General features: G+C 39.8%; 1 protein-coding gene across 6 annotated transcripts in view; it reads left to right on the top strand.

Moving 5' to 3' along the window:
* The window catches only part of BRF1 (BRF1 general transcription factor IIIB subunit), a 237,049-nt gene that overhangs the window by 24,638 nt on the left and 200,113 nt on the right, over positions 1-12,298 (top strand). For all 6 annotated transcript variants that reach the window (XR_012159588.2, XM_073349847.2, XM_073349848.1 and 3 more), the window contains exon 2: positions 4,935-5,015. Coding sequence is in view for 5 of the 6 variants with exons in the window: in XM_073349847.2 (XP_073205948.1) it covers positions 4,935-5,015 (81 nt within the window). In the remaining variant the exon portion in view is untranslated. The remainder of the gene's footprint in view (positions 1-4,934; positions 5,016-12,298) is intronic.

The raw sequence follows: 12,298 nt of genomic DNA, 5'->3' as shown, positions 1-12,298 counted from the left end.
TGTGTGATGCTTTTGCTGTGAAGAGATCAGGAGTGTAAGCCTTACAACTCCTGTAAAGTTAGTAAGTAATCTAGCTAGAAAATGCGTTAGATTTTCTTTTGTTTAATGGCTTGTAAAATAAGCTGTGCTGGAGGGAATGCATATTGCTGTTTTTGTGTCTTTTTGTAATTTAAGGTTTTGCCTAGAGGGATTCTCTGTGTTTTGAATCTGATTACCCTGTAAGGTATTTACCATCCTGATTTTACAGAGGTGATTCTTTTACCGTTTCTTCAATGAAAAATCAATCAGGTTCTTAAAAGAAGAATTTTATTTATTCTTAAGATCCAAGGGTTTGGGTCTGTGTTCACCTGTACCAATTGGAGAGGATTCTTATCAAGCCTTCCCCAGGAAAGGGGGTATAGGGTTTGGGGGGATATTTTGGGGGAAGACGTCTCCAAGTGGTCTCTTTCCCTGTTCTTTGTTTAAAACGAATGGTGGTGGCAGCATACTGTTCAAGAACAAGGCAAAGTTTGTACCTTGGGGAAGTTTTTAACCTAAGCTGGTAAGAATAAGCTTAAGGGGTCTTTCATGCAGGTCCCCACATCTGTATCCTAGACTTCAGAGTAGGGAAGGAACCTTGACATGGTGGCAGAGTGGTGGGATCATTTTGAACCAGGATCATTTTGAAACAGAAGCACAGCAGGATTTTAAAAGGACAGGTTTTTTTTCCTTTGAGCTGCTTGGAAGCAGGTTTTAAGCTGAAAGCAGTTAGAGTTTATTCTGTCTCTTTGCCTAAGGACAGAGCATCTCCATAACAAAAGGATTTTTCTGTAAGCTTAGAACAGCTATCAGAGACACAAGCGTATTGGGTTACAGCACAGCAAAATTTTACAAGACAGGTTTTTTTTTTTTCTTTGTTTCTTACTCTTGGGAATAGCTAGGTTAAAAACAGAGGGGCTAGGATGACAGAAAGCAAGACCAAACAGAGTTAGCCAGACTGGAAGCCAAAGAAAAAGAAATGGAGGCTGCCCACCAGAGAGCTATGGAGGCAGAGAAAGCCCAGGAGGTTGCCCACCAGATCTATGGAGGCAGAGAAAGCCCAGGAGGCTGCCCACAGGAGAGCTATGGAGGCAAAGGAAAAAGAAATGGAGGAGAGGGGAAAAAGAGAGGAAGTATGCACTGGAGATAGAGAAGGCAAAGGCTCAGCAGAATATACTGGATAACCCTAAAAATCTTTCCCCAACAATCCACAAATGGGAGCGACTATATCCACAGTATGATGAATCCAGTGATATTGCTGAATATTTTCTCACCTTTGAGAGACTGTGTGCACGGGGGTCTGTGTGTTGCCCTGGCCACACCTCCAGGCACCACCCCCCACAGCTCCCACTGGCTGGGAATGGGCAACTGCAGCCAATGGGAGCTTCGGGGAGGTACATGGAGGAGCGGCCAGGGCAACACACAGACCCCTGTGCCCTCCCTCCGCCAGGTCCTGGCTGCTTCCCGGATCAGCACAGGGGCAAGGCAGGCAGGGAGGGAGCCTGCCCTGCCCCTGGTGTGCGCTGGGCCGGAGCTGCTCTAGGTAAACGCTGGGGGGGCTGCGGGAAGCTGGGGGGGCGCAGAAAATACGCGTGTGTGAGACCCCTGGGTTAAAGACACAGGCACTGGGAGTCAGAGGCCATGGTGAATGTTTTGGTTCCTTAATGAGGGTTGTGAACTGTAACATTAAACTGTGGAGCCCCCACATCTAGAGCCTTTGAAGTATTTGACTGAAAGGAGCTCCTTAAAGAAGGGGCCGTTGAAGTTGGTTTGTTACCAGGGTGAGTGGAAAGTATCGAAAACCTGACCAGATTCAAAGGGTTGTATACGCTTGTATGAAAAATCAAGCTTAAAAGTGTTGTCCAGAAAGCTTTCATAGGAATGTGTTTTTGAACTGTGTCTTCTCTTTTGTGCATCTTTCCAACTAATTTAATGTAAGCATTTAAGAGCGGGCACTGTCCCAGCAAGTCAGTAGCAGTGCAGCATATTTCCATTTGGCTGAAACAATCTGGAATCCAAGTTCAGTTCTTCACTTCTTGAATTTACATTATTGTGGAGGTATCATACTCAACGTGTGTGTGGGAGAGAATGCCTTGAATTACTTCCAAATGATATGTAAAGGAGGGAAGTATCCCACTAGCCAGAGTCTCAGTGTAGAGAGGTGTTTGGCTCTAGAGAGAGTCTTGTACAGCTGTACTCAGATGGAAGTATGTAGTTTCATTAAATTTGGAGGAATGGGGGGGTGGAGGGGTTGATAGGAACATATCATCTCCTTTTCTCACCCTAAAGAGAGGACTATTGAAGTCCAAAATATTCTTCAGATAATTAACTACTTAACAGCATACGTATTCAGTACTACAGGATTTTAGTATTTTGGTCTGATTTGCTGTTAAAGTTGATATTTTCCAAGTTTTCTGCTTGAGGTAACTAATGTGTCATTCCATATCTTTATGAAAATATGCTTATGATATGAATATGACATAACTGAGATATACCTTATGCAAGATGGCTCATGAGAGAGATAATTTGATTTATTAAATGCGATTATCCAATCTGTATGCCTGTATCATTTTTGTATCTGAAGTTAGGAATATTGTCTATGTATCTGTATTTCAACTATGCTACTTTGGGTGACGCCCACTGCTAACACTTCAGGTACAGCAATGGAAAAGCCAAACAGGGTGGACGGCCCATCAGCGAGGACAATGGACTGTGAAAAGCTTGGCCTTCCTGTGGACGCTCCATACTGCCACTGACTCATGGACGCTGTGATCCTACAGAGTCGGGTGGTCTTGTCACCTGATACTAAAGCATTACCTGTGACTTCTTGTAACTTTCCACTGGGGGTGGGGGGTCAAGTCTGGGAAACAAAGGATTGCTGCCTTATGTAAATCCTACTTAAGGGTGGAGAGGAAGGCAAACAAGACTCCTCCTCTCCATGGCCTGTCTGCCCAAGAAGAAAGACTGCAAAGGGGAAGGCAAGTGGGGAGTCCAGACTGAGACAGGGGTCAGGTCTGAAAAGAAATATAACTGGAACTCTGAACCACAGAAACTTTGCAAACTGCCTGCAACAATATTAGGGTGAGAAATACTATTTGTAACCAATTTCTTTAGCGAAATTAGCTTGGTTTGCGTGTTAGATTTCATTTGCTTAGTAATCTGCTTTGACCTGTTTGTTACCCCTTTTACCACTTAAAATCTGCCTTTTATAGTTCATAAAATTTGTTTTGTTTATTATTAAACCCAGTTTCTGTAATTTCTAACTGGGGGAGGGGAGCAAGAAGTGTGCATACCTCTCTCCACATTGAGGGGAGGGTGTGAATTTCATAATATATCTTTGGGTCTGTACTCCAAAGTACATCTGAGTGCTGGAGCAAGTCCCTTAAACTGAGTCTTCCCAGAGCTGATCTGCAGCTGGGTGTGGCTCTGCCTGTGTGTGTTAGAGGAGGCTTTAATAGCCTGGCTCAGCAAGACAGGTTAAAGGGGACCCATGCTGGCAGAACAGGTAGACTTGGTGGTATCTCAGCACATCAGGTGGTTTCCCAAGGGGTCCAACTCATCACGTTAACCTCATGAAAAAAGAACGTGGAGTACTCGTGGCACCTTAAAGACTAATACATTTGTTAGTCTCTAAAATGCCACAAGTACTCATTCTTTTTGCTGATACAGACTAACACGGCTACCACTCTGAAACCATTAACCCCATGGTTATTTTTGAAAAAAATCATCTTTTGTGAAAGGATCCAATTGTTCATCACTAATAGTTTAGGGGCTACTTGTGCAACCCTTACGCTTGTGAATATTCTCGTTGATTTCAAGTAGCGTGCTCACACTGAAGCCACTCAGTGCAGCAACTGTCCCTTAGGATATGCTAGTTTAGCAAAGTAAGAGTGAATCTGAGGGCATGTCTACACTTAGCTGGGATTGACGCTGCTGCAATCAAAGCACCGGGGGGCAATTTAGCAGGTCTAGTGAAGACCCACTAAATGACTGCAGATCGCTCTCCTTTGGACCCTGGTACTCTACCGGAATGAGAAGAGTAAGGTAAATGATTTAATGGGGGATGGGTTCTGCTTTTGAGCAGGGGGTTGGACTAGATGACGTCCTGAGGTCCCTTCCAACCCTGATATTCTATGATTCTATGAAATTGATGGGAGAACATTTCCCATCAACACAGTGCAGTGTAGACACCTCAGTAAGTTGACCTAAGCTACTTTGACTCCAGCTATGTTGTTCACATATCTGGAGTTGCATAACTTAGGTAGACTTACCCAGGTTGTGTAGACAAGGCCTCCAACTCTGCTGAGATTTGTTACTTTCTAACCTTCCATCTCCTTTTTTAATACCTGAATTGCTTCATCGACTCTACATTCCAGACACACAATTCTGTAACCCAAGCTACAGTATGGGTGCTTGACTTATATTGCAGCGTTTTCAATGTACAAGGTGTGTATATACTAGCCTTAACACAGAACCTTTTGCACACTGACCACATTTTCTGTTCTGTAATGTAGATGTTTAGCTATTAAAATTCAGTATTTAACCTTTCTCTAACAAAATATAAATGAGCAATTGTTCTGTGGTTTGCTGCGAGAAAGATTTTACAATTGAGGGCTAGATTATGACTTAATGTTCTTTCTGGAGTAAGGGACGGCACATTGTTACACTAGCTAACCTTGGAGCAGCCCAGGTGAGAGATTGTGGGGAAAGCACTGAGTTTGGTAGGTCCCTACTGAATTTATATGCTATGCCTTTCACCCTTCAAATCCCTATGTTACCACCCTTACCAGACCATAATTTTGCCCGATCATACATTGTAAAAGTATTGAATGAAAAGGATGCATTGTAAGATCTATTTTAATGCTTTAGTTGTATCTGATAATTGTTAGTTTTTGTCGCCCCCCTCTCCCCCACAGGTGCTGGTAAAACACCATCATTAGGAGGAGGATTCCATGTCAATTTGGGAAAGGAATCACGAGCACAGACTCTCCAGAATGGTACTTGCAAACTTTAGTCTTGTTATTGTATGATTTTTAGCTCAACATAAATGCGATTGATGTTTAATTTTTAGTTTTGAATGTGACCTCAAACCCTAGCGTAACTATTTTCTGTAGAGTAGACAAGTCTGTAATTCTCCCTCCTGCTGATTTTATATTGTTCTCTTGTTGGATTATTATAAATCTGCCTTCTGAGATCATATAGTTGGACAAATGACAATGGCACTTGACAGTATTTTAAAAGGGCTTTTTCAAGGTTGGAAGGTCCACTGTACTTTTTATTAGCAGATAGCTTACTGTACCTTTTTATCTTATCAATTTGCGACGTTCTTAAGTGCTTTATGCACATTTATTTCCGAGCATAAGTGTTCCTCTGCTTTTATTTTCATACCGTTTTAAAATAAGACTATTCAAATATACCTACAATAAAAAACTGTAATTGGGGAGGAGAGAGAGAGGAAGAAGAAATTAATTTCAGGCTTCCAAAGAGGGTATTAATAAGGTATAAGGGAAAAGGTATATAGAAACCTAAAATCACAGCGTTTGCATGGTATACATTTTAATGTTGTTTGTATAATTGAAAATGACCCTTTGAATTTTTTAATCAGTGAAAGAGGTTTTTGTTTAGAAATGGAATAATCTTCCAGATTTAGATGTTATTACTTTTTATCCGCAGATATACATTGCCATTTGTTGGCTAATCAACAGTGTTGCCTTATGTTCTTGAGGTGACAGCTGATTGATTTTTTTGTCACATTAAAGACTCTCAAAAGGTGATGTGATTAACCGGGAGATGTAGGTGGGCTTCCATCAATATCTTACCAATTATCCTAATTTCCTAGAATATTTTAAAATAAATGATGTTTTTCCTCAGTAGAGGCTTTTACACACAACTCTAGAAAAGGAAATCTTGGTTTCCAAAATTGTGCCTGCATACAAACAGGAAGGATAACACTGATCTGCACAAATACATAATTGTAGAATAATTGACATAGAGCTAGATTATGTTACCCTTATTCATGCTGAATGGTACCATACACCATGTTGTGGGCCTACCAGTGGAGTAAAGTGCTACTCAGTGTGAGCAACAATATCAGAATCTGGCCCAAAGTTACATGGTCACCTCATGAGACTTTGAAAATTCTATCAATAAGAGAATTTTTGTTAGTGAAGTTTAATTACGTGAAGGAATGAACCTTAACTAAAAATTAATTTTGGACAGATATTTAAGTTTTAAACAAAGTGGCTGTTATGTACAACGACTATCTACTTCACAATATTTGTAACGTTAACTTCAGAAAAGTAAAATACTGAAAAAAATATTACTCTTTGAATATACTAGCCTCCTCTTTTTCGGGAGTCCTTAGAACCTAGAAAGTACTTTCTATTTTTCAGTTACTCTCTGAGGCTGTGTGTTGTGCTGAGCAGAACTGGATGTTGCTCTCTGGAATTTGACAATGTAACTCCTGAATTGTATGAAGGGTTTGCTTGAAAATAATGCTGAGCATCCTCCACCCTAGGAGTTGTGTATATATTGGCCACTTGTGTGACGAACCTCTTTACTATAAGTAGGGTCCTACCAAATTCACGGTCCATTTTGGTCAATTACACGGTCATAGGATTTTAAAAATAGTAAATGTAATTATTTCAGCTATTTAAATCTGAAATGTCATGGTGTTGTAATTGTAGGGGTCCTGATCCAAAAAGGAGTGGGCGGGGGGTGTCACAAAGTTATTGTGGTGGAGGGGTTGCAGTGCTGTTACTCTTCCTTCTGCGTCGCTGCTGACAGGTGGGCAGTTGGAGAGCGGTGGCTCCTGGCCAGGAGCCCAGCTCTGAAGGCGGAGCTGTTGCCAGCAGCAGCACAGAAGTAAGGATCGAATGGTATGGTGTTGTCACCCTTACTTCTGTGCCGCTGCCTGTAGAGCGGGGCCTTCCGTCAGCAGCCGCCGCTCTGAAGGCAGCAGCGCAGAAATAAGGGTGGCATGGTATGGTATTTTGCCACCCTTACTTCTGCGCTCCTGCTGGCAGGGCACAGCCTTAAGAGCTGGGTGCCTGGCCAACAGCTGCCTTTTCCCTGCCGCCCAGCTCTGAAGGCAGCGCAGAAGTAAGGGTGGCAATACCGTGACCTCCATAAAATAACCTTGTGACACCCCCCCTTGGATCAGGACCCCCAATTTGAGAAACGTTGGTCTCCCCTGTATATCTGTATAGTATAGGGTAAAAGCACAAAAAAGACTGGATTTCATGGGGGAGAGACCACGCTTCATGGTCTGTGACATGTTTTTCATGGCCATGTATTTGGTAGGGCCCTAACTATGATCCTCCTTGTTTTGTGCTACTTCAGAGTTCCAGTCTTGCACCAAGTAATTATAGTTACCTAAACTGAAACTTTCTTTCGAATAGTTTTACAACAGTCAATATTTTACTCTGGAGACTGCATTCATCTGAGGTTATCCATGGTATCCTTACCTCCACTCCATCACGTGTATCCTCCTTTATTCAAGAAAAAGGAATTTGGACTCAAATCTCTGTAGCAAGTTTGCATCTGGCTAGTTGCCAATCTGTCTTAGAAACTCCTTCTCAGTGTACACAGCAGTGTGCTTGCTAAGACACTGCAAGAACAGTCTGTAGTCCACATACAGGTATCCTGGTTGGTAAGGCCCTTCTTTTTGCTTCTGCATAGGGAGGAGGTTGGCTGGTATATTTTGAGTTTTACAGGGTCCATAATGACAAACTGAGCTATGGGAGCAAAGTTATAAAATCTCTGTCAGCATGTGCCCTTCGTCATGATTTTATCATTACATCTATAGTTATAGTATAGTGGCCTAATTATTTACATTACCTTGCATTTTTTAAAGAAAAGTGTGGTGAATGTTCATCGCCTAGAAAATATGAAGTCATTGGTACATGACTTTTTTTTTTTTTAAAGCAGTGTTCTTGTCCTTGGGTGGTGTAGTTTAATTTGAAAAAGAAATATTAAATAGATGTGTAGTAATTGAGTTGTGCACTCATCCCATAAAATTTGCATTTGTGAAGTTTATCTAGTTGCAAATGGACGGGTGAAATAAGCTGAGTTTGCTACAGAGGCATGAATTTTTTCTTTAATTATTTCAAATACCTCCTAGGAGATGGATTTGTTCCTTCACACTGGTGTTTCTCCATTCATGGATATGTACTGCTGTTTTTAATAGTATAAATACTCAATTTTTTCTTTCCGGTTGTGTTCTGTAAGAGTGCTGCCAGAGAAAAGATGAGTCCATGGGAAGCAGAGACAGGTTGTGGAACTCAAGGAATCCTGAAGGTTGTCACCTAATGTATTCTAGAGCAGCTAGGAAGAATATGACTGAGGCTGTGTGTAGTCTGAGAATTCTGGCATGGCTGTCAATAAGCCTACTCTTGCAGAAATACTGTATGTTTTACATAATGTAGGGGAAGATCCAGCAATAGGACAACAGTCTGCTAAAAACAGAAACTGCTGGACCAAATTCATCTTTGCGGTAATTTCACTGTTTTCCAAAGGGTCGACTTTGGCCAACTATATCTAATTTAATCACTTCATATAGTGGTCAGAATGGGCCAAACTAGTAGCAAAATATAAATTGCTATGCACTCTGGCTATCATTTGTGTAAGTGTTGTGATTATAGACTGTTCTGAACTTGGTAAAAAGTAGTTTTTCATTTAAATACCTGCATGTAGCAACTGATAGCTCCCAAATGGAAGAACAAAGGAGTGAAATATCAAACACATGCTAGTTAGCAGTTCTGGGCTTTTCCTGCAATATTTTTCGGTTTGTTTGTTTTATATAGCTTCCAAACAAAGGTCTCAGGCCTGAAAAGTTTAGACTCAGTTGCAGGGTGGGGATTTGATTTAAATCACTAGTCAGGAAGACTCGATTTAATCATGGTTTTCTACATAAAAGTGCATTCTTGTTGGTTGTTATAACCTTAATACATATTCTTCACAACTCGGAGATAGATGTAGATTTCATTTTTAGAAGGTACACACTATACATTTTTAAACAGTGATTTATTTTGAAAACTTTTCAGATTAGTTCTACAGCTATATCAGAAAATGAATGATTGTTTGGTTATTTCATTTACCAAAGGTAATTGAAGCAGATATTTATGAAGTCATTGGGAGGTGAACTATCTCCAGTTCAACAGGTTAATCATTAATATTTGGAGGATTTTCTTGCTGGGCTGTATTAGGAGGAGAACATCACCAGACAGACATTTAAATTGTTTTATTTAACTAAAACAACGTTATGTATTCTGGATTTTTCTCTGCAACAACAAACATATAATATTATAACAAAACAAGCACGTGTCCCTTGCTTCTCACATTTATCTCCAGACTTCTTCTCCTTGTCCAGATCTATTCCGCCTCCAACAATCTTCTATTCATTGAACTTTTTGAAACTTTGCACTTTTAGAGAGAGGTGAGGGATTGACTCTGTGTACACAAATTTTTAGAGGGACAGTAGAGTTGAGAGGTCTGTCATTTCTCACCTCTCTAGATATATTATATTTATTTATTTATTTATTTTACCCCCTCCCCCCCCCCCATGTTAACAAGCATGTTACCTCTGGAGACAAATCCACAGTTTGAGAACTGCAAAACTAAGCATCTCTGATGGTATCTTCTAGACTGAGCACTGAGTTCCATTGGGTAGATAGAAAGATTAACCTAAATAATCTTTCCAGAAGCCTGTGGAACCCCATAAGATTGGGTTCCTAATCCATGAATTGTTGGAACTCATTTACAAAACTTTTCTTAACATTAAATGAATATATTGTCTCATACTATAGAATTTATAATCCCTATTCCATGATGAGATATATTTGAGCTATAATGTATCTTAATTAAAAACTATCTTTAGATGCTTTTTAAGGAAAAAACTATTTTATCAAAATAATCCTATTTAAATAAAAAAAAAATCTGATTTTATTTATTTTTTAAAACAGTCATTGATTTTTATCCACCCTGCTCAGTTGTATGTACAGTAGGCAGAGTTAATGTCCCACATCATTTGTGCCTTAGCTGCTTGTTTTCTTGCTATTTTTAACAGAAGTTCATAGTGGTTCATATCTTCTGGCTGTTTTTGATGAACCTGTGTTTATTTACCCAGGAAGTAGCTTTAGTTATAAAACTTGAGACCTATTTAAATTTGCTAAAATATTATGATAGATATGATATTCATTGCCTTTGTCAATATCTGCATACCAGAGCTTCATTTATAATATACTGTACTTTGCTAATGAACTTAATACTCAGTTACAGAAGATCAACAAATAAGAATGTATATCCTTTCTTATTGGTACTGAGGACCTCAAAAGTCTGTTTTGTTCAAATCTGAGATTTATTTTCCAAATCTGCACATCTGTGAGGCGAGAACTGTATCTCAGCTTTCGATTAATGGATTTTACGTTGGAAGAAATGAAGCCACTTAAATGGTGCCATTACCCGCCAAACATGAATAAGAGCTAGAAATAAAGTATTAATATAATTGCAGTCCACTTAATTAAACTGGATCAAAAGTATTCTAATTTGAGGGGGGGACCCATCAATAAGGTTTTCTTTTTATAAAAAGACAGTGATGTCTTCGTCTGCTGAACTTCTTTAAATCCATTTTGTGTTGGATGGATTTTATAGGTACTTACTTACTTACTTACAATAATGAAATTCAGGACTCTTGTCTCTTTAAATTCATTTTGAAACACTACACTAGATTATGTAATCTCTCTAAATAGCTGGTTTATTCTTGTTTCCTTGCAGGCAATCTGCTCTTGCTATATCCATATCAGATTCAAGAAGAAATTATTTCCAACTATGTCTGTGAGCACTGATGCTTTCATACAGTCTTCAGTGGTTAGAAAGGAGGGGAAATGGGAAAGGTGGTCAATAGCATAATTATGTCTTTAGATACTTTTAATCTAGGCATAGATACTTGAGTTCGGGTAAACTGAAGTTTGAGGATTGTAGCTATGTACAATTTAATATTTAATGTAACTTCCGGGCTATTGAAATGTATTTTTACTCCTTTCTTTAAGACAATGTTCTGCTTATTCCTGTTATGAATATTAATGTAGGTAATAGGTTTTTTTTATATTCATGGCTAAACAATAAGGAACTTTTGAAGAAGTTCTCTGAATGCATGTTTGTCTCTCTTCTTTTGTACTTGCAAACTTACTGTTTTGCCATCACTGGTGTCTTGGTACACCTTGTTTATCTTAAGCATTTATAGAGAGCTCTTCCCTTTACCAGTATCACTGGTAGACTGCTGTGGATGAAGAAATGGGTTAAAAGGAATAGAAAAAAGGACACTTACTTCAGTAAACAAAAATACAAACAATGATAGCAGAAGATATGCCATCTCCCTCCCTTTTTCTCCTCCTGTCATTGACTTAGAGCTTTCTCATGTGATTTCCTCCTGTCTCTATGATCAGTCTTTTAGCCTCTCATTTGATGGGTTGGCCCATTCTCTCTCTTGGGGTGATCTTATCTTTTTACTGTTTCCCCAATCTGGTTTCCTCCAGTGAGTTACTGCTCCATTCCAGTCCTGCATCAGTGTCACTATCTTTTGACCTCTCTACCTGGGTATCTCATCATTACATGGCCGAACCAGAACTGCTTAGTAGCTCTGCTGGCTCGCCCTGTTTACTCTAGCAAGTTTAGGCTCCCTTTCCTCTCCTTCAAGGCCCATCACAACTCTTCAAGGCCCATCTGTTGCTCGTTGTTGCCCTACTGTCCCTGCTAAACCAGTGACACAAGCCTTAACCAGCTTCTTGCACAAGCGTAACTACATCTTTTTCTATGCAACCCCTTGTGTATGGAACTCAACCAGGTGAACTGATTGGAAGGGTCACTGCCCTTTCTTTCAGAACCTTCTTGAAGAATCACTTGTCGTTTTTTTTTAAAGACTTCGAAGAACAGCATCTAAATACATTATTCCAAACTGTAGCTCTGTAGAATGGAGCTCCCAGTCTGGTAGGAGAGCCAGACAACGGGGATGCACAATAACCGTGAACACAGAAGAAACTGTCACTGGAACAGATGGACACTGGAACACTAAGGTAAGAAGGCTCAGAGGAGTAAACAGGGAATGGCATAGAGTAAAGAAGGAGTAGTGAATTAAGAAAGTACCCATTTGATAAACCAGCATCTTCTCTGGATAATCTTAGAAATACTTTCCCGTCTAATTTTTCCCCCTGCTTTTATCATTGTCAAACTTACTTTAAAACTTTTTTTGCGAGATTAAATGTTGGTTGGTTTGAATATTCTA

The sequence above is a fragment of the Lepidochelys kempii genome, chromosome 6 (assembly GCF_965140285.1).
Source record: "Lepidochelys kempii isolate rLepKem1 chromosome 6, rLepKem1.hap1, whole genome shotgun sequence".
NCBI classification, from domain to species: domain Eukaryota; kingdom Metazoa; phylum Chordata; order Testudines; family Cheloniidae; genus Lepidochelys; species Lepidochelys kempii.
This window is presented reverse-complemented; position numbering and strand designations above follow the sequence as displayed.